This window comes from Ammospiza caudacuta, chromosome 8 (assembly GCF_027887145.1).
Source record: "Ammospiza caudacuta isolate bAmmCau1 chromosome 8, bAmmCau1.pri, whole genome shotgun sequence".
Classification (NCBI taxonomy): Eukaryota; Metazoa; Chordata; class Aves; order Passeriformes; family Passerellidae; genus Ammospiza; species Ammospiza caudacuta.
Genome location: NC_080600.1, coordinates 16,952,584 through 16,974,784, shown reverse-complemented (window position 1 = coordinate 16,974,784; position 22,201 = coordinate 16,952,584). Strand labels below are relative to the sequence as shown.

Here is a 22,201-nt window from a genome sequence, read left to right as displayed (position 1 = left end):
AGTTCCACCCAGAATCCGGACTGGACAGCTTTTAATAAGGAGTGTTTTAACACAGACCGAATGACAGCCTCTCTGAGGTTTGGCTTAAAATTGCCTGCAAGCTTCCGGTCATTATACCCAGAGGCTTCTTGAAATAGAGAGGGACTGAACCACCCAACAATAATTTGGGTGGCTCACCAGCTTTGGTCTGTGCCAGCTTGAGTGCACTTCTCTGGCAGCATTGCACACCAGCGCCAAAACAAAAATAAGATCTGTAGTCTTTCACGTGGAAAAAAAGCAGGGCAGATTTTGAACACCAGATGCAAAAGGTTAAGAGCAGGATCTACAAATGTTACTGTTTAAAGCAGAGTTACTGCACATAAAGGTTTTGTTCCTTCAGCAGCAGCGAATAAAGAAGTGTTTCTGAGGCTGATGTTTCTTTTGTTTCTCAGCCTTGCTAAAGCAGTTCTGGCTCCCTGGGATGGCCCAGCATTCGCCATGCTGAGATGTCATAGCGCTCTGCTGGAGCATGAAAGTGGTTTATGGGGACACTGGCAGGGAAGAGGGAAGGCAGGGACAGAGGAAGCCACAGCCAAGAACCACAGTGGTTCAGGGCCACCCCCTGCCTCAAAGCCCACCTGTGTGCCTGCCCCTGACCTGGCTTGGTGTGCCTGCGGTGTCCTGCCACTGGCTGGGGAGCTCTGTGGCCCCGAGGAGTGCCAAAAAGCAAGGACACAGCTGCCTGCATGAGGAAGAGCCATGATGGCATGGTCAGCCTTAGGTCTGGCTTGTGTGCAAACTAGCAGTTGGGTGTTCCCAGTGCTTTGCACGGGCCAGCTGTGCCAGTTGTGGGAATTTCTGGTGAAAATGCTGCTGATTTCAGCAGCTGAGTTACATGGTGGGAAGCACTCATTGAAAACTGCCCATGTTTGCATAAGAGGGATCTTGAAAGGGGGGAAAAAAGAGCTTGTCTGAGGCTTTGCTTGGACTCTCCGCCAAGGTTCGTTCACTTGCTATTCTCCACAGGCCTGGCTTGTGTTGTGTTGGCTTCCTCTATTATTCCCTCACCCCAGACTACTGAGAGGTTTCCAGTTTGCTAACAAGGCATGTGTTATGTTGGGCGCTGCTGTTCTGTCAACAGCAATCCACGGTGCTGTGAGATCGTCACAGTTTTAGCAGGCACTGAATCTCCGACAGGGATGTTTTGACATTTTATACGCAGGGCTGTGTGTCATGTACCCGAGAGAACATCCACAGGCTATGGAGACCTCGTTTCCTCTTCTGTCTCTGTACAGGAAGAGTGGTACCCACTGACAACAGTTATTGCAAGAGGCATCATCTACTGGTGGAGTTTATTTATCTCTAATTTAACAAGTAACCATCTTCATTCTTAAGTCATGGCAGTGTCTCAGCAACTGAAGAGAAAAGGCAGTTTCTAGAAACTGATGTTGCAAATCACAGAGCTCAACAAGTCAACATAAAGGCAGGTTTCAGGGCCTTATGGAGGTACAAAGGTATTATGGTGAGAATTCTTTAAGGGAATGCATCTTTATAAAGATTTCAAGCCATTAATTTTAGACATTGACTTATTCATCACCTATTCACCTCAATATGCACTTTATTCTTTGCAACTTATATCTAGATCTTTTTAGCCTTTTTTAAGTGCTGTGCATCCCTTTGTATTTTTTAAGCCAGCAAGAGCTGAGAGCTCAGTGCCCTCACAACACATCCTTCAAAGCTGCCCTCCTATTTTAGTTGTCAGCTGTTAGGGATGTAGCAATGGACCGCAGGATTGTCCAGGGATACTGCCTGCTATTGCCCTTTTCGTGGCTAAAGCTGGGAGCTGTACTAGCACATTGGGAATGTTTCTGAGTGTGGCTGAAACACCACGGTTTGCTTTCTGGTCTACACTTTAGGCTGCCCTGGTTATATTTAATTCACAAGACAGGTTTCTGGTATGCTCTTTCAGAGAGGTTTAGCGGCCTGTGTGTATGCAGAGCTGGGCAATGGGACAGGCAGAGACTTTGGATTGTGTTTGGATTGTTGGTTTTACAGCTGGCTTCTACATTCAATTCCTCAACTGCTCTAGAGTACAACTCCAGGAAAACCATTTCAACGATTTCCCCATGACCGTGTGACTCTGATGCAGCATCACCCCTTTGACCTCTGCTAGTGAGGGTCCTGTCAGGGGCTGTGCTGTGCTCAGCAGATTTTTTTTTTCTTAGTCTTTGCAAAATGGGTTTAGGAATGTAGTTCTGTTTGTAGTAAACAATTACTATCAAAATAAATAAATAAATAGTGGGCACTGCTGGCCAGAGCCATTGTTGACAGTCTGAGGGAAGGCAGAGTTTGTATGAACATGGAGATCAAACTTCCCACAGCTCTGCCAGGGCAAGAGACTCTTAATCAGGCTGGGGTGGCATGGGGAACCATGTTGCTGGGGATCAGCCCTGGGAAGGGCAAATGGAACCTCCACCAGTCCAGTGAAAACAAAAAGTATGGCCTCGAAACTGAAATTCTTTTCAAGAGACTAGATTCTATTCCAATTGAACTACAGTAAAGCAAGAGAGACCTCTTGGAGCAACATTTGAAAAAATGTTAAGCTACCAAGGATCAGTCTCTGTATTATATTTTTACCCTGTTGAAAAGCAAGCAAACAAACAATAAACTTGGTGAGGGTTAAGAGTTTGGGGGCAGAAAAGCCCTTCAGTTGAGGCCCTCGTGGTGAAAAAAAAATCCTCAGGCTATGGATGAAAATCACTGTGATAGTTCCTTGCCTTTCCTCTGACTTTCCTTTTTCATGTCAAGATACCTGCCTCATTTCCAGTTCTCTGGCCAAGGAAAGTGTTAGCCCACAGCAGGATCCCAGGCTAGGTGGGACTCCACACCATGGCTACCTTCCCATGCCCTTATCTCCTGCTCATCCTCCAAAAGGGAGGTACGGGAACTGCAAGAGGAATGAGCAGTGGCACTTTGAGGAAGGATTAGCTTTAGAAACCATTCATTTCATCCCTTCCTGTTTCCTTCCCAACTTACATTCCCTTGTATTCATTTGATAGGATGGGATGCCTTCTCTCTCCCATTTAGCTTATAATAGGTGTTTTCTTTGGCCTTAAACTAATTAGCTTCCAGTGATGATGAACAGCCGCTAGAAAAAGCAGCTGGTGGTGAAGATGTGGAGTGTGTACAGTGTTTGCATACAGGGCACTCTTACAGCCTTATCTCAGTGCCTTCTTTATGATGCTTTTAATCTCTACAGCTGGGGCATATCTGTTGTGCTGATATGTTGATGTTCTTGTCACATATGGAGGAAATGCAGAAGGACATTTCTTTCCTTGACTGAGCTTAGAATTTCTTCTGTGTATCTTTAGACTAGAGCTTCTTTTTCACAGACTTGTAAATCACAGTGTGACCCCATCCAGGACAAGAGAAGTGGGCCCATAAGAACCTCATGGGATTTGACAAGGCCAAGTACAGTCTTCTGCACCTGGGTCAGGGCAACCCCGGTATCAGCACAGGCTGAGGGATTTAGGGATTGAGAAGGGCCCTGCCAAGAAAGACTTGGGGATGCTGGTAGGTGAAAAGCTGGTAAGGAGCTACAGAAGTGCACTCTTAGCCCAAAAGGCCAACTCTGTCCTGGGCTGCAGTCAAAGCAGCTTGACCAGCAGGTTGAGGAAGGTGATTCTGACCCTCTGCTCTGGTGACACCCCACCTGGAGTACTGGATCCAGCTCTGGGGTCCCCAGCCCAGGAGGGACTTCAGCTTGTTGGGGCAAGTCCAGAAGGGGCCACAAAAATGATGAAGCGGCTGAAGCACCTCTCCTGTGAAGTCAGGCAGAGAGAGAGTTGGGGCTGTTTAGCCTGGACATGGAGGGGTTTAGGGAGCCTTTATTGCAGCTTTTCAGTACTTAAATGGGGCTTATTTAGCCAGGCCTGCTGTGACTGGCCAAGAGTAAATGGTTTGAAACTAAAATAGAGTAAATTCAGACTAGATATATAAGGAAGAAACTTTTTACAATGAGGGTGGTGAAACGCTGGGACAGGCTGCCCACAGAAATGGCAGATGCCCCATCCCTTTAAACATTCAGGTTGCTCAGAGTCCAGCCTGATCTATAGAAAATGACCCTACTCATTGTAAGGGGTTGGACTAGAGATCTTTAAAGGTCCTTTCCAACCTAAACTGTCTGTGATTCTGTGACAGCATCTGCAGCAGTGCATTGGCCTCTCAGCAGCTGAATGAATAAGGGACAGTTGTGGAGCTGGGACTTTGCTCTCAGAGTCCTTGGCAGACCCAGGAGCTGCTGGTGGACTGCTTGCCCTAACCACAAGCCCACACTTCCTTTCTAGTGTGGGGAGAAGCCAGTTTGAACTTGGAATGATGGATATTTCCTCAGTGCACAGCATCCTTCCCTCTGAGGCCAGGAGCTCTAAGCAGACTTGGTGTTCCCATGAATCTAAGGTACTTCAGGAATCATGTCTCATTCCTTTTTTTTTTTTTTTATCATTTCATGCTTTATGAGGCTAGTGAGAAACTGGCCCTCATGAAAGTGCTTTGCATTTTCTGGGGAGGAAAGGTACCAAGCATTTCAGAAAATCCAGACTGTTGAGTGATTAACCTTGAACTATATCAAAATTCTCCAAGTAAAGCTTCTCAGGTTCAGTCCCCCTCCCCCGGCCTCATCAAGAATTCATTGAAGCCATGACAGAACTCTCCATTACAGTTAGTCTTTTATCCATTTCAGCTTTCTTGATTAGGTTATCTTGAATCATTAGGGGGTTTATTTATTTTAATAGACACTTATTGGATTCATGGTAAGAGAGTTTGGTGACTAAGGAACAAGAGCTGAATATTATCTAGCTCATTTTGCACTGTGGAGTCCCAAACTAAGCAGAGAGAAGAGATGCTGGGGAAGTTTGGCCAGAGGACTCCTGTGATCCCATGTGGGAAGGGAGCCTTCTCTGAAGAGTGCATTTCTTTACTAATCTTCCAAGACTTGCGTCAATCATTGCTGCTTTTTTTTTCCTTTTGTCACATATGTTGACATTTTCTGCACTGATGATGTGGGTGAGGAAACGGCCTTTTACATTTATTTTTGAGATTTATTCCTGAATCACTCTTACTAAAAACCTCTTCATTTGCCTACTCATGCTTTCACTGGAGACCCTAGAAAATGTCAGTGCAGGCAACTAACTGTATTGTTATTATTGTTGTTATTACTGTTAATAATTTTAATGTAAGTGCAGGGAAGCACAAGGTCAGTTAAGCTGCAGGTTTATCCGTGCTCAAAGCAGAACAGCTGCCTGTGGCTAAGTCACCGTGGACACCCAACTGCCACCTCCTGCAGTGGCTTTTGGCAAAGTGTAAACACGGACCTGTACCCCAGCATGACTGTGAGCCTGAGCTCTTCCCATGTGCCTTCTTTGTCCTTGGTCAGAAATGTGGTCCTTGGCAGGCTGCAGGGCAGCAGATCTGCAGGAAGCAGTTTTGGGGGTCAGTGTGTTTGTGCACATCTGTACTGCGTGCTGGAAAACTGACCTTACTGTAGTCTGGTACGTCTGGTGCCCTGCTCCAGGGTAAGCCCAGCGAAAGTGAAAGGGTCAAGCTGCTAACAGGGCTCTGGGATAAGTGACAGAGATATGGCTCAGGATTGCTGCACCAGCTTGCTGTCCTTGAGGGAGTTTGAGGGTGCCAGGCCTCACACTTTGGTGTTCTAAGCATGCTTTTTCTTTAGCAGCATAAAAGCACAATGGGAATGGCTGGCTTTCTGCAGATTTTTGTTGTTGTTCGCTTAGCTATGTGGAAATGTATTTGATTGGAAGACAGAGAGGTTAAAAATAGGACATTAATATATTATTTTTTTAATCAAACAAAATGCTTAGAAAATGTTTATCTTGTCTCATGAGAAAAACAAAAATAGAGGCCACCACTTCTCTGCAGCTCTCTTTAATGAGCTAAATTGGGCTGCATTCTTGATGCCTCTGGAAGTTTTGGGGTGAAATAAAGGAAGTTCTGAGCAGAATTCCTTGAAACCACAAGCCCTGGGTGTGCCTGAATGTAGAGCCAAAAGCATCTTTTAATTGTGCTGTTTTTCCTCCTCTTATTTTTAATGGAAGACATTGCCATTTGAGAACCTTAGAAACAGACATTAAGGGCTGGATTCTGCACCCATATTGACACTGGTGTGTATCAAGCTCCCTGGTAGCTCTGGCAGCCAAGGGGGCTGTTTGTGTGGTGGAGCAAGACCTGTAATGTGCAAAGGAGGCAGGACCAGAAACACAGTGTATTATGGGTCTGGGGAGGGGTGTAGTATTAGCTAGATTTTTCAGAATATGTTCACAGAAGTTGTATTTACTTGCAATGCAGTGAGCTCAGATGCTGTGGGTGAGTGGGGGAAAAGGTGGTGAGATAGTGTCTCCTTCACTTTTCCTTCTTCATGCCAATAAATGTAGCTATAGATGAAGATTCACTGTGAATGGCTGTAGCTCCAAAAGTTTCTGTATGTTAGCATTTCTTAAATGAAATAATTCTCCTGGAAAGCTCTGTGTAACATACACAGACCCCAAAGAAATAAATAAAACAAAATTTTAAAATTGTAACCAAAAAATGCCAAGTTGAGACTTTTAACAGTAAAAGGAGATTTTGTGTATTAATAATTCATGAGTTCTCATTGAACATGCACGAAGAAACGGTGCTATTCAATAGAGAATACTGTCATCTGTCACTGTTTTATTTGACATTTACACTTTTTTTTTTTTTGCCTGGTACTGCAAAACTTTCTTGGATGGCGTGCTAAGATTATTTAAATAAATAATTTAAAAAAGCCGATGCAGACTTTTCATCTGTGCATGGGGAAGGCGGTTACTTGCAGCCATAAAGAACGTGTGAGTAAGCTGCGGCACGCTGTGTTTTCTCATGTATTAGTCAAAGCTATTGCCTAATAAACAGCCCCAGAGATGGATAGAGAGGGTCTTGAATGAATGCTTGAATAAAGAGAGGAAGGGATGGAAAAAGAGTAGCGAAAGTACAGACTTGATGCAGATAAATGTACACATGCACGCAGTGGGTATGCGTGTGTATGTGTGGAGGTGAGCGAATAATGGCTCTTGTGAAGAAAGCTGACACAAATACATTGCAAAAATAAATACTTATAAATGGTGTTGGGGGAGATCCAGTCTCGCACAACATGAGAGAAGACAGGGCATTTAGCACAATGACAATTCAGTTAGGTGCACCTTGCAATTTCTTGCTAATATTAGGCTCGTGGAAATCTTTCTGCTCTGTAGGTTAGTTATTATTTATAAAAATCACAGAACCAGCTGATACATTCATAAGCTAATTATTGTAGCAGCTGGGTACACATGGTGCAATATGTCTGAGGCTGTGAAGTATCACAGATTTCTTGGGGCCTGCTGTGGTGGGGGTGTGCTGTTGAAGGCTAGATCCCTTAATCTGATCAGCCAAGCAAATACTTTGTGGGGAAACTGGATTAATATCTCTCTAAATACCACGGATGTGCTTCACCTTCAGAACCAGGCTCCTTTAAACGTGCCATTAGCTTATCTCCTTTGGGGAATGGAGAAGTTCTCAGGTGTCCTCGCGATGGTGGGGTCCTTGCCTGGTGCCTCCCTTTGCCAGAAATTAATTTGGTTTGCTCGTGTCTGCACACATGGTCACACTGCAGTCTAATCTTTTCCCTAATAGCTCCAAGGTCAGGACCTCGCATGTTGCCAGGCAAATTGAGCACTATCCTTCTTAAAGACTAATGGCAGCGAGTGCCTAGTCCGTAATGAGGCCTGTAGTGTTGCTCTAAGTGATTGTAATGAGCGCTGATTATAACGGGACAGATAAATCAAAGCGCCGCAGTCGCTGTCGGCCGGCCCAGTCCAGCCCTGGGAAGGGAGCTGGCCCTGCCGAGCTGGGCCTGGGTTCTGCCAGAGCCAGGCACCCCATCTTCTCACAGGTCTGCCCAGCAATGGGCTCCAGCTCCACCAGGTGCAGGGCTTATCCTGTGTTTTCTGCTACATGATGGGTCTTCATTCTGCAGCATCTCCCAGGAGGTGTTAAACATACCTGCTTGAAACAGCTTGAAAGAGTTCAGTTGGAGAGTTATTCAGATCACTGAAAACCGGGAACAACAGGAATTGTTTTTTTCTACAGATGGTTTATTTTCCATTTCAAAAATTATTTCCTCAATATGGAGGAACCCCTGAGAAAACATTGCGGAGCTGGGAGATTTTCTTCCTATAGTTTCTCTAAAAGAGACCAAGTTTTGGGGGATTTCTGAGCTGTGGAAGGAGGACAATTGAGGGTAAGGGATGTGGCCAAACCACATTAAAATGCAGACTTCACCTGGCTGAGAGATTGCCCAAATACCAATCAAAACACTTTGAAAATACAGCACAGAGGGGTTTTTTCCTTAAGTAAATTATCATATATCTTGTTTCCATCCTTGCCCCCCCAGCCCTCCAAGTTTATTGCAAGAAAAGATCAGGTCTGCACAAATGTGGCCTCTCACTTGTAAAAACAAGGCAGTGTTGTGTTACAGATTAGTTTATAAATCCCTGGTGGCTTCACAGTTCAGTGCCTACAGCTGCTGCAGATGGGCCTGGGTTTTTGTCTCTTCACTGTGCTGCAGCCGGCAGTTGAAGGAGAAAATGGAATGATCAGGTTATTAACATGTAGGCCGTGAGGAAGAGGCTGCACAATGAGAACAGCTGGTGTTGCTGTCTTGGCTGATGCAGCGGAGATAATCAAATCTTGCCTTTTTTGGGGGGGGTGAAGGCAGAAGACACAGTGGAGAGTAACACAAACAACAGCTTATGATATTATACACGGGGTTTAGAGTGCATGGTAGAAGTTGTCAATGGCTTACAAGTTGTTACACAAAAAAGCAATACCAAAACCCCCCCCCCCCCCCCCCCCCCGTGGGCTGGTAATGAACCCAGCTGTTCAGCTTGCTCTGGTCACTTCAGAAAAACACAATTTTGGCTACTTCTTGTACCAAACATTTTTAACATTGATCAAGCTGTCTTTTAGGTATTGTAAGGTGCCTGTCAAAATGGTGTCAGAATGCTGAGCTGTAGCTTGAAAATGATGGGTTATAAAGCTACTAGGTAAAATATTTTGACAGGAGTCAGTAAGGCGCGTTGACAGCATCCTCGGCATTATCTTCTCATCTTCTGTCATTTGCATTGCATCTCCTGTGCAGGCACAGGAGGGGAGCCACTGTCCCCAGCCCCCGGTGGGCCGGCTGCTGGCAGGCAGGACGGAGCTGGCTGTGTCCCCAGGCCCTGCAGGAGCGGCAGCAGCCGCCATCCCCGGCTCACCTGCTGGGCACTCCGGGTCACACTCGGCGCACGCGGGGCTGTCCTCACCCCAGCAGCTCTTGCCCTTTGGCTGTCCTTGCCCCTGGGCTTCAGGGTCATTTCCTCTTCCTGGAGTGCAGATGCTTTCACCTCAGAGGTCTGAGCGGTCGGTGCCTGTGGAGAGGTCCTACAGCTCCTTCCATATAGCAGTAGCCTTTTAAAGGCATTTCAAACTAACCCTAAACAAGACAGCACAAATAAAATATGCTCTTACTATTATCTGTAGTTGGGTTTAGAGTTACCTCTGCCTAGTGTCTCGGTATCTTTAGTAACTTCTGCATGACTCTGTTTTCTGCTTTTGTGCTGGATGCTCCAGGGTTCCCTTTATGTAAGGCTGCATCTTCTCTTAGATTTTATTATTTAAAGATGAAAAATTTTAGTGGGGTTCGGAGCTGGGGAATCAGTGCAACACAGTGTCAGCAAATCAGATGTCTTGCTAGTATATTCTGCTAGCCATTTGGAGTAGTGTTGAATTTCTGGTTCTGTGGCTGCAGGTTGCAGTGAGGATTGTTAGCAAGGCTCAGGAGTTATGTCTCCTTTTCTTTTGCTTGGATGAAGAAATGAAGGGGCTCTGAAATGGAAGTGAGGAGCATTTCTGTTTCATCTTTGCTTTTCTGTAGGAAAAATACTTATATCTGAACATTTTGAACATGCTGTGTATATGATGAGGACGAGACACTGGTTTTTGCTAAGCACTGCTGCTTGTTTCAGTTTTTCCAACTTGCAGGAAATAGAATATATCGTGGATTTGTCGAGACCAAATGGCAGCTTGGGGTGGTGGGGGTTTATTGTGTGAGATGAGACCAGCAAAACTTCGAGCCCAGAGCTTTAGGTCTTGCTGACCTCCTGTTCACATCTGGTTCCTTGGTGCTTGGTGAATTGACTGTGCTGACTCTACCCTTGCAGGGCTGGCTGTGTGAACTGCTGCGCTGGAAGGAAAACCCAAGCCCAGAAAACCGCACCCTCTGGGAGAACCTGTGCACCATTCGCCGCTTCCTGAACCTTCCCCAGCACGAGAGGGATGTGATCTATGAGGAGGAGTCCAGGCACCACCACAGCGAGCGCATGCAGCACGTGGTGCAGCTCACCCCCGAGCCTGTGCAGGTCAGAGCCCTTCTGTCTCCTCAGGGTGTCTCTGTGGGAGGACTGGGGTAACACAGGGGGGATCAAGAGTGCAGCGTGGAGATGGGCTTTTTATGGATTGACTGAAACTTAAAAGTACTTCTGAAATGACCACGCTGAGCATTTTGTGAGGAATGGGTCTTCATTTCACAGCCTCATTGGGATTGTTTTGCTCCTCTCTACGTTTCTGACTAGTATGAATTTTTGGGTGTACACCCTTGTTCTAATCTTGTCTCAGGTATTAGTAGAATTAAAAAAAAAAAAAACAACAAATATAAGTACAGAAAATCAAGTGAAAATACAGACTCTCTTCTTTGCAATTCCAGCTTTAGTCAGAAGAAAAATCAGATTAATGTGTGTTCCTAATAACTAGTAATGCATGTCACAAACTCAAAACATCTACAGATGGCCAAGAGAGGCTCAGGAGACATTTCTTCAATCGAAAAAGCTGAGGCAACACCTTCCACAGCAGCCCTGCTTCCCTTCAGCCCTCCAATTCAGCCCCTGGCACTCAGTACCATTCACTTGCTGCCAGATTTTGTGACCACTCTGGGGGTGGTCGGTACTGTGAATTTCTCTGATGATCTTGCAGTTCCTCCTCCCACCTTCACTCTCCCCATTGTTTGATGGTGGATTGCACTGCTTTGCTTCTCTTGCTGTGAATCTTGGCATTCAGCCTCTTTTCTTTGTTGCTGCTCTTATGCTGCTACCATGGCTGCCAGCTGTCTTGCTGTCTTGCTCCCTTATTCCTAAAGGTGGGAGGTTTCTCTGTCTTGTCCTGCCTATCTGAAACATGTAGGTCTCACTCAGATTAGTTATTGCTTAGTTCAGTCCCTTTTGTCTCTTCTGCTAACTTCTTTCTCCTTGCTTTGCCTAAAAGAAAAAAAAAACAACTGTTTCCTTGGGTTCAGGTTCTCAGGGCTGTAAAGAAGGGGAAGCCCTGTAAGTAATTAATTAAGCAAGTTTTGTCTTCCATGTCCCAAAAAGTTTATAGGATCCTGTAATCAAGAAGCTGCAAATAGGTAAAGAAAGGGCCAAGCTAACATGTGGAAGACAATTAGACCTCTGTAGACTTAAACATATTAACCCAGTTCTGATGCCCACAGCAAGTGGGAATATCCTCTAAGGGGCACAAAAAGTTTCCCTGGGATCTTGAGAGTGACCTTGATGATTAGCCTACTTCCCAAAGCCTTCTGCACATCACTTTTCTGCATCATGCAGGTTGGCTCTTGTGAGTGACATGTTACAGTGTGTTGGAATGCTGTGCATTTGTATTTGTCAGCAAGTTACAAAGCCATGGATTAATTATTTATTACAGTCAAAATATGAAAAATGAAGAAAAATAAATGGAACCAGCTGGTAACTTCATACAACAAAACTCTGGAGACTGGTATGCAGTTGGTACAGTAGGCTTGTGTTTTGGGGGTGCTGCGTTTTAAAGCTATGCTTGCCCATCCAAAAACCCCAGTAGGTTTCTGAGTGACACGCTACCAGTGCCAGGCACAGAAGGTCTGCTGTCCACCTGCTCCCTACTGTCAAAAGATACCCAAGACTAAGTAATTTTTGCATAGTTTTCAGTCTCTGGGACTTGAATTGTTTTGAGAAGGAAGGTTTGATTTTTAGCTTTGCTGCAAGGGTCACTATTAGGTAATTAGCCATGAAGAACCAATGACAGCAGCCAGAGATGTAAAGCTGAGGTCCTCACACTTGCAGTCATTGGAGATTTTGTGACACTTTACATAAGGGTAGGGGTCTTGGGCCCTGCTCCTGGCTGAACTCCAGGCCAAGTAATTACATTCTGCCTATCTGAAATTCCCCCTGTAGTGTCAAGTGGGAAAGCAACTCTCATTTCCTTCTCAAAGCAGTGGCGGGTGCAGAATGTCTGCCACAGTGCCTGGCTGCATTCTAGCAGGGGGTGAAAACATCCAAGAGCTGCAGTCACCGACCTACTTTGCTTTGCAGGTTTGCTGGGGAAAAGCGTGCTTTAAGTCAAGCCCTTACCTGCAACCTTGATAGCAAAATGACAGCCCTTTGAAGGAGATACAAGCAGCAGTGCTGTGAATAACAGCAGGTGCAGACCTGTAACATAGAAGCAGGCAGGATCTTACCTGTGTTCTCTCTCTCTGCCCAGCCCATCTTTCATTTTGCTCTGATGGCTTAGGTGTGTGTATGGTAACTTCTCTCTGATGCTTGAGTGTCCTGCTCCTTCAGCTGAGAGACTGGGAGAGCCTGAAAAGAGAGGCTGTCCCACACTGCTGCCAGACTTACCAGCCACCATGACTTAACCCTGTCTGGGCTGGGGACATCCCCCTGTCAGACTTGGAAGAATATCCTAGCTATCATCACAAGAGGCATGACCAGGCAAAAGATGTGGCTGTATTGCAGTCTTTTCATCAGTATGGCTTCTTGGAAATGGCAAAGATATCGTGATGGGTTTTGTGTAGTTCACTTGCTGCTTACAGGGTTGGGGACGCTTCAGGTGAGGGAATTACCCCAATGCCTGGTATGGTTTCTGTCTTCTATAAGGCAGGGTGTGCTCAGTGGGGCAGTTGTGCTGTAGGAGATCAGCTGGACACAGGCTGGTTCTTCACGTTTTAAGGGATTGTTGTTTCCTTTGTGAGAGATTCTTGTTCTCACTGGTTTGGTATTACTAGCCTGCACCTCACTGTTTAGCTTTAGCTTCAGAGTTTTAAAACCAAACATGTTTATTTTTCCCTCTTCCATTACATCTTTTCCATTGGGCATATATTAATCCATTTAATCAATTATTTCACTGTTTCTGAAATGAATAATGTCTATAGTGGAAGCTGAGTGTTTAAAAAATTCCTCCCTGTATACTTGATTTGTGTGTTATTGTGCTGAAGAGTCATAAAATGTGAGCCCTGTGGAGCTCTGTGACGTGGCTGTGTTCTCTGGCAGCACTGGGTGTGGCCATATGGAGGTGTCAGAGTGTGGATTTTCCTTCACACGCTGGTTATGGGGCATCCATGCTACACCTACATGTTGCTGTGCATGCAGGCTGGGCTTGGCACAGCCTCTCTTTTGGTTTTTAAGGAAATTGAGGTGTCCATTAAGAGGCTCTCCCTCCATTCCATGCAGTGTGGTGTAATAGCAATGTGCTGGTAGGAAGAAGAGCAGTGAGGTTGTTGCTAGCTGGGTAGCTTAAGGACATCACCTCTGAATTACATAGTGCCTGAGCCACAGGTTCCTGGAGGGTGAGAGGGTATCCTGGAAAGCATTATTACATTTTTGCAGTGTTCTCATCCTCTCCCACCACTACCAGCAGGAGTGGGATCCTGGCTGGCCCTTTGATCTGGCCTGGCCTTTCGCAGTGTGCCAAGTAGTCCCTTTGCAGCAAGCAGTCCTCCTGCTTCTGTGTTTAGCTCCCTGCTCTGCAGAGGTGAGCCTTCCTTCCCTGTCTTCCTTTCCATCCCTTGCTAAATCCCACCATTCCCTGGCTGTTTGCTGGCACTGGATCTTTCTGGAGTGTTAATGCTGACAAGTGCCTACAGCTGCTTCCCATTGCCAGCCAGGGATTCCGTGTTTGTTACAGACATGCTGGGACACAGTAAATCTAATTTCTCTCCCTTCTCCCACTGTTTGTCTGCTGTGTCCAAGGTGACCACTCCAGAGAGTAACCATCTTGACTGGAACTTTAATATAGTGCTAATTCATTGTTAATTGCTGGGGCAGAGAAACCTGACTCCATTGGGAGGGCCATGAATCAGGCTGTTATCTCTGGAGTGTCCGGGTGGGTAAGCTGGTTCTCTGGAGTAATGAGCCACCACTGCAGCAAAGGACCTTCTATTCAGAGAATGTGGGAGCCTTGCCTCACATTTTCTCTAAGTTGACAAGTAGATCTGAAGCTAGTAGGTATATACGTATTTAAGAGCAATCAAATGTTGCTTTCTGATACACTATTACTTTTGTCACTTTTTAAAAATGACATCCCTTCACCCTTTTATTTCTCAGAAGCTTTGATTTAGACAAATCTGGCAGTATATAATTGTTCACATCATAAATTGTGGAGGAACATTAGTAAATAAAAAAAGGCATAGCAAAAAGCTCTAGGAAAGCTCTTCTGTATTGTGTGTTCACTGCAAACATTGTAATCTCTCTTTAACTATGCAGAAAATAACACAGCACAGAAGTAAATTAAATACTAATTTTATAATTTTCTGAGAGATAGAAGGGAATGAGTATTTTAGAAATAACAATGAAATACAAAAGAGCAGAACATGGAGCCCTCATAAAAATGGGTCAAGGCAAGTGGCGATGGCAATCCAATGAAACTAATTTCATATTCTCTTTCTAGAAGTAATGAAGAGGGGGATGAACACCACAGTAGTGCTTCCTAATGAAATATCTGATTCTAAATAATGTCTTGGAGTTCATGGGTCACATAATGCATAGCACACAGATGGAAAAACCAGTGAGACTTGAAATTTCTTAAAAAATAATATTAATTAATAATACTTAGGAAATCTTAGATGATAAGTGAAGCAAAGCTGTGTTATTCCATAGGGTAACATGGTGGGCTTAATGATCCTTAGGATGATGTGCACAGTGAGGTTTTGCTGTGTTTGTCTGAGTTACATCAGGGGATTTTGCATGCTGGAAATTAGGACTGAGTTGTCTGTGAGACTTGGACAAAAATTACTTTCCCAAACTGTGCTAGCCCTCTGACTCTGGTCCTTACTGTTTTGATACACATTTTTTGCAGGGATGCTGTGCCCTGTGATTCATTCTTAATGGCTGCACCGTGATAGTTTTGCTTTTTGATAATTTCTCTGCTCCCAAAATACAGACCATAGCTTGATACCCACTGCTGTTTGACTCTCCAGTTCTTTAATCCATGGCTGGATGTGATGTCTGCTCAGACAGGAGTGGCCAAGACTGGTGACACAACTTGTATTCAGCAAATCCAGATGGACTTCAAGAGAAACTTGTATTGTAGGTTATTTGTTGCACTCAAAATGCTCAGAGCTTTGGTTTGGGAGGGTTTCACTTTGATTTTTTTTTCTTAGATTGAGAATTACAGAGGGAAATGTGTGTCAGAATGAGGTCTGTGAATTTTGTGAGTAGAGAATATCTCTCTTTTTTAGTTGTTAAGTACTTGGAGTTTTATTCTTTCTCTCATCAGAATTAGACAACAGTCAATTTCAGTATCTCCTTTCAGTCTAAACAATTAAAAATCACTAAAAAAAGTCTCAAACTATGTAACTTCTGTTTCTATGCAGTGTTAAAACTGAAAGTAATATTTATTGCAAATGCCACTCAAGATGCATTTATCTCTACTGCTGTGTGACTGCTTTTGGGTCGGGGTAAAGGAACTGTCTTTAAAACTTGTGGTACATGCAAAAAAAAAATTCTCAGGCATCTTCCACTTCTGAGCTGCTTTCTCATGCTTCTCCAGTACCTATGCCCTATAGCCAGAGATGGTGCATTCTGAAACACCAGCTGTGGCTGCATGCTCTGGTTCTCCATCCTCTTGGTGCACACCATTTTTCTGATGGGTCACAGTAGTTCAGGAGTTTTGCACAAGTTTGACAGAGGCAACAGAGGCACAAATCAGACAACAGCCCCCTTACATTTGGCTCTGAAGTATCCAGTGGATGCTCTTATGATTGATAGTTGCCACAGTTGCAGGGAACAGCACTGAGCTGTGACTGCTACAGCCAAACCTGCCTACTGCACCATCTCAGCTGTTTCTGCTTAGTGTGGATATCTAATGTGGCTGAAAATGCTGCTGATTTTTATTAACATTAGGCCTGTTATTCCCCTTGAATGATAGCTGGGAGTGTACTTGCAATTAAAGCCAAACTGCCTCTGTTCTAAAATTAGTTTAGGTTTAGTACTGCTCCATTTAGCCCTAGAAATGGGAGATCAAGTAAACTGCAGAGTTTCGAGTTTTCCTGTGGTGGCAAGTTGAGTCTAGTCAGAATAGTACATCCTTTTCACATTTGTACAGAACCTGAAACCATGAGGCCACTTCAGTGACACCTGTTCCCAGACAGCTTTTGTTTAGTCCAGAATCAGCTGAGGACAGGGCAGGAATGAGGTGGGACATGAAGGAGCCCTGAGAATATGAGTAGTGTTTTTCTTCAGCAGCATCTTACAATGAAGATGACTCTGAGGGTACATCTTCTGTGAGGCTGTCCCAGAGCAGCTCTGCTTGGGTTGCCCTGGCTCCCATGGCAAAATGCTCCAGGCAGAAGCTTCCCCTAAAATGTGAATGTGCAGATTTAGGGCTGCTGAGACTTGGCAGTGAGCAGCAGGGTGGTGGTTTGTGTTGGTGTTGCTCTGACAAGTTGTCGTTTTAGCAAATGACATCACTGTAGCTCTGGCCCCTGTTGTCTCACCCTTTTGCCTTTCACACACAATCTGACCAGATTTAGTCCTCATTTCTTACAGTCCTGGCCCCGTTGTAAATGCTAAGCTGCTAGTGTTGTAAGGAGCTGTAGTAGGTTGAGGATGAGCAAACATAGAGAGCAACATCACTAAATAAAGCTCTTTAAATTCACATAACCTTTGAAGCTTGCCAGCAGGCAAACCTTGAAGGCTGAAAAGCCACTAGATGAGCCTCTGTTCCATTTACATTTGAAAATTTTTACATTTAAAAATACTGCTCTTTTTAATTTAATTTTAATGCTTCCTAATTACTCTCTGTCCCCCACACTTGTTCATAAATTATAGTATCAGGCTTCAGAGATGTGTAAATGTTTATAGGTTATTGGCTGTATGCAACATTTTATTCTCAGGCTCTCTACAGAAATCTTAGGATAAAGTTAGAGGCCTGGATCATTGCAGCTGGTCTTTTTTTGCAGATAGGCAATTATAAAAATTACATGGGGAGGGAAACCATTGAGAATAGTGCTACCAGAGCACTTAGCACTGCTTCACCCTCAAGGAGCTACTCTTCCTTCCGTGTTGCACAGCATCCTCCAGGGAAATGGTGCAGCTTCTAGGCAGTGCTGGGAATTAGGCTGTGACAGAGCAGGACAGACATGGTCAGTCTCCTTGCTCAGGGCCAGTCTTTCTTTTGTTTTTTCTTTTTTTGGTTCTCTGAATGGTTGGAAATACCCAGAGACTGTAATGTGTGCAGAGATAAGGTTTTTTTTTCATGGTCAGTATATTGTGTATGTTGTTCCATGTTTGTATGGACTTTTATAGGAATTGCAGATTGAAAGAAGTGTTTTCATGTGCATGCACTATTCTCATGAAGTATCCAGAAGTACAGTAGCACATATTTTTTCTCACAGTCATCTATGCTTACAGTGTTTCAAAGAATATTCCAAAATATCTTGGCACAGACAAAGTGAAGCTGTTTGCAAGATCCCTAGCTGTGGAACAACAAAGGCTACATTCTCAACACACATCACACATGACTTTAATAAAAGTCTTAAACAAAAATCAGATAATGTATTTAGAAAATTAAACTTCATCATTTATGACGCTACTCACATTGTGAAAGGAAGTTGGTATTGCCTTGTGCCTCCTTTCCAATGACTTCTCTCCCAGTTCTACTCACTTCTTCACGTTGCAAATGAGAAGATGAAAATCTTAACTACAAACAAGTACATTTAAAAACCAGTAATTTAGGAATAACTCCCATTGTGGTGTCTAACTTAAAAAGGATTTGGTGTTCAGAAATAAAGGAATACAAGCATTTATAAGGTGCCTCTGGTGGAACATTTGGAAGTTTGAATCATCTAAAATCATTATTAACCTTTTACCATTACATATGGCAGAAAGGATGTGGTAAATCACAGAACACATTCTGGATATTACAGATGCAGCCATCTCATTTAATTTGTGTTAAAAACATTTTCTGTTTCCAGTTGAGGCTAAATTTTGTTTTATACTATTGTGCCATTATAGTCCAAACTAATGTTGACACCCTTGAATTTTCTAGCTGCTTTTTCCTCAGATTATTAAGCCATGGCCATTTGATGTGCCACACTTGAGTCCAAGGCACATGGGCACAGAGAGCTGTGAAGAGCCCCTTCCTTCCTCCTACAAGTTCCATCATGCGGCTGTTGAGGAAAGTGAGCACATTGTGCACAAAGTGTTAGTGCAGAGCCATAATTGTTCTGGCTTTTTATGAGCAGTATGTGGCTAAGTCTCATGGTTAGATCTGAAAAAACTTGGTATTCTCAGTCTTGCTTGCAAAAGCTTCACAGCCAGGATTTATTTTGATGGGATTTGGTACCTTAGAGTTGAACCATACAGGGTGTCACAGAAGGCCCTTGTACCCACGAGAAGGAAGAGCTGTCTCCTCTTTCTGTGCTGTGTTGAGGGAAGCTGTGGTAGCAACTGCGAATCCATCCAGTTGTAGCAGAAAGAAAGAGACACACTAAAATTTCAGGACTCAACAAGCCCCATAAAAAGATCTGTCTGGACAGCACTTTACTAGTTAAGTGCTAAGTTATTATTATTATTTATTATTTATTTCCTCTCCTATTTTTCCTCTTACTGAACAAGGAGGAAATATCTTTGTTCTTTCATTTGAGAAGTGAAATAAATGTATTCCCTGCAGCATTTGAAATTTTAATAATCCATAATAAATAAAATCATATCTAATAACATAACTGCTTTCAATTGGCAACACGATCTCCTAGATGCATTGCAATGGCAGAAACATAAATAGTTGCAGCCTCTGAAAGCCTACTTCCTATTTGCTAAATATACTTGGCTTGCTTTAAATTCCTTTGTGTGCAGTCATTAATACAATCCTCTTTGACAGCATTTAATTAAAGTGCTTTTCTCTATTAAATTCATTAAAACTTTTTTTTTATATACAACTGTTTCCCAGACACTGAATGTTAAGGACCTGTAGGCCTGTCTTTAAATAACTTCTCTCTCCTTGTTGTAAATTGTTAATTAAATTTAACTTAGACTGTTTAAAGATGTCTTGGAAAAGAAAGCCAGATTTCAGGATATGGTCTCAATCATGGCTGATTTTTTTTTAACACAATTTTTTCCATGTAGTTATAGACTGCGTGTTATATTGTTTATGAATGTTGCTGTACTTTCAGCTGGAACCAAGCAAAGAAATCCCCTAAAAAGCTAATTTCCATCTCACTTCAAAAATTTCCATCTTTTTAGTGCAGTTTCTTAGCCTAAGAGGATTTGCAAGGGGGGAGTGTGGAGGGAGGAGCTGTTTAGTATTAATAGATTATTGACAGCTTAATGTCTTGGCACCTAGACAGCCCATAAGGTATAATAAACAGGAAGCTGTCTGATGTGAGCGCAGTCAATAGCGTATTCAATCAGAACCTTTCAGTTAATTGCTGGTTGACCTCAGACATTTCCTTTAAGTGAAACTGTCCTTCTCTCAGATCTCATCTGGGTTTCAGGGTTTAATTTGAGAATGCCCTTTCCATATGGCAGCTTGTGCATATGTTCCTGGTGGAGTTTTGCTTTGCTCCCATGCACAGCATTACGAGAGCCCGTGTGTGCCCGGAGCTTTGCAAATCTCGTAGCCATGCGCTGGGCTGGGAATACTCCATGGAGCAGGGCTGGGAATATGCCATGGAGCAGGGCTGGGAATACGCCATGGAGCTGGGCTGGGAGTACGCCATGGAGCGGGGTGGGGAATAAACCATGGAGCTGGGCTGGGAATGCGCCATGGAGCTGGGCTGGGAGTACGCCATGGAGCGGGGCTGGGAATACACCATGGAGCTGGGCTGGGAGTACGCCGTGGAGCTGGGCTGGGAATACTCCCTGGAGCAGGGCTGGGAGTACGCCATGGAGCTGGGCCGGGAGTACGCCATGGAGCGGGGCTGGGAATACACCATGGAGCTGGGCTGGGAGTACGCCGTGGAGCTGGGCTGGGAATACTCCCTGGAGCAGGGCTGGGGGTACGCCATGGAGCAGGGCTGGGAATACACCATGGAGCTGGGCTGGGAGTACGCCATGGAGCTGGGCTGGGAGTACGCCATGGAGCTGGGCTGCTGCCGGGCAGCGGCACCACAGTTAAAGCAGGCAGGTTGTAAACTGACGTCAGGGGTACTTTGAAAGCAGCTGGGCTGTTGCCGAGGGTGCTTTGGATGGAGTCAGGCATGGCTTTGGTGCCTGGAGAGGCACTGCAGCATTAACGAGCCCTGACCTGGCACCTGCAGATGTGCAGGGCTGCAGCCCAGCGTGACTGCCCTGGCAGAGGGGCTGGCACCGCTGCTCCATCCCACCCACAGGCACACATTCCCCTGCTCCTCTGCACAAGTGCAGACCAGAGCTCATTTGTATTTAGTTTCCCTAATTCCTGTACTTGGCCATTCTAATTTTTTCGGACTGCATATCTTGATGAGGCCCAGATAAGCTACAAAGGCAAGCAGGCAGGAAACCACAGGCAGTCCCTGACCCTGACTAACTGGAAACCATCTGCTTATTTGGGAAGGAAACCTCCATGGAAATCTCTTCTAGCAAGTCTGCCGCATTTGGGTTTTCTTCCTTTCCCTCCAACTGTTGACTTGGAGCGTGTGTTTTCCACAGGTTGGATCAGGGAGGGTCAGCTGTGGCAGTTCTCGTTTGCACCAAAGGGTCTGGATTTCCTGATGGCAGTGAGTAACTGCCATGTGAAGGAAATGCTTCTGTATCAGAGCAGATTTAATTTACACTTCATACAGTCAGGAGACATGTTTTTGTCTCTAGATCTGCAGTGATTGTGTCTTTTAGCCACTTATGATGCATTCAGACTGTGGTTTGCTGAAAGGAGTATTATTACTTTTAATCTCTAATTTTTCCCTGGTTTTTGATTCACTTCTGTGGTTCTCTTTGTCCCTCTGCATCAAACAAACTGCTTATGCCTTTTTAATGGCCTGATTAGCACCAGGGAAGCACTGCTGACTTGGAGTAATGTTATTCCTGGTATTCCCTTGTTTAAATGAGATGAGGAGTAAGAATGCTGCATTGCTATGTTTGGGATCCATTAAAGTCCAGTCTGGACCCCTGCCTGAACCAGGTTGTAAATCTTCTGTCTTCATTCATGCATGTTGGAAGGGTGAGGGGGAATAGTTTTGAGATGATAGTCCCTTTTTAGGAAGATTGAAGGATAAGAGAGGTTTGGAATAGTTATTTCTGGAGAGAATGGAACAAAACCATAGCCAGACAGGACAGAACAAGTGAAGAAATCCCAAGGTACATGTGTGACCCTGGGGCCATCAGCTGCAACACTCACACTTTGCTCCCAAGTGTCTCTGGCCAGAATATATTTTAAAGTACTTTCTGGTTTTATCAGACTCACTGGCCAAGCTGCTAATCAGTGTTACATTGACCAAAGGACTCCCACATGCAATAAAAATTGTAAGCTTTATTGGATTTTGAGATAGAAAAGATTCTCATCCATCTCCTTTTATAAACTGCATTACATTTTGTTCTTTCAGAGCTCCCGTCAGTACAGCCCTTAGTAAATGCGATGGTGAAGGAGGTAGGTGGGCAGTGAGCTGCTCTTTCTTGGGTGGTACAGCCTAGAGCTATAGAACTGCTTGAGCTGAGTTAAAGGGGTTGCTGACATTTCTGAAATGCTGGAAGAAAAAAATATGTTGGTCCTTTCTAAATTATTATTTTCAGTTCAAATTAAAAAAAAAAAGGTTTGCGGCAGTTTAGAGCAACAAGCAACATAATGCTTTGAAAGAAAATAGGAAGAACTTGAAGAGCAAAAATTTTTCTGAATAAAAGCAACCAGAATATGCTGTTTCATGAAAAATGCCTAAACAACTGCTTGAACTTTGTCA

At 44.3% G+C, this 22,201-nt stretch overlaps 1 protein-coding gene across 1 annotated transcript in view; it reads left to right on the top strand.

Moving 5' to 3' along the window:
- SATB2 (SATB homeobox 2) overlaps positions 1–22,201 on the top strand; it is a 106,078-nt gene that overhangs the window by 72,416 nt on the left and 11,461 nt on the right. Inside the window, exon 8 of the mRNA XM_058809526.1 lies at positions 10,251–10,448. Within this exon, the coding sequence (XP_058665509.1) occupies positions 10,251–10,448 (198 nt within the window). The remainder of the gene's footprint in view (positions 1–10,250; positions 10,449–22,201) is intronic.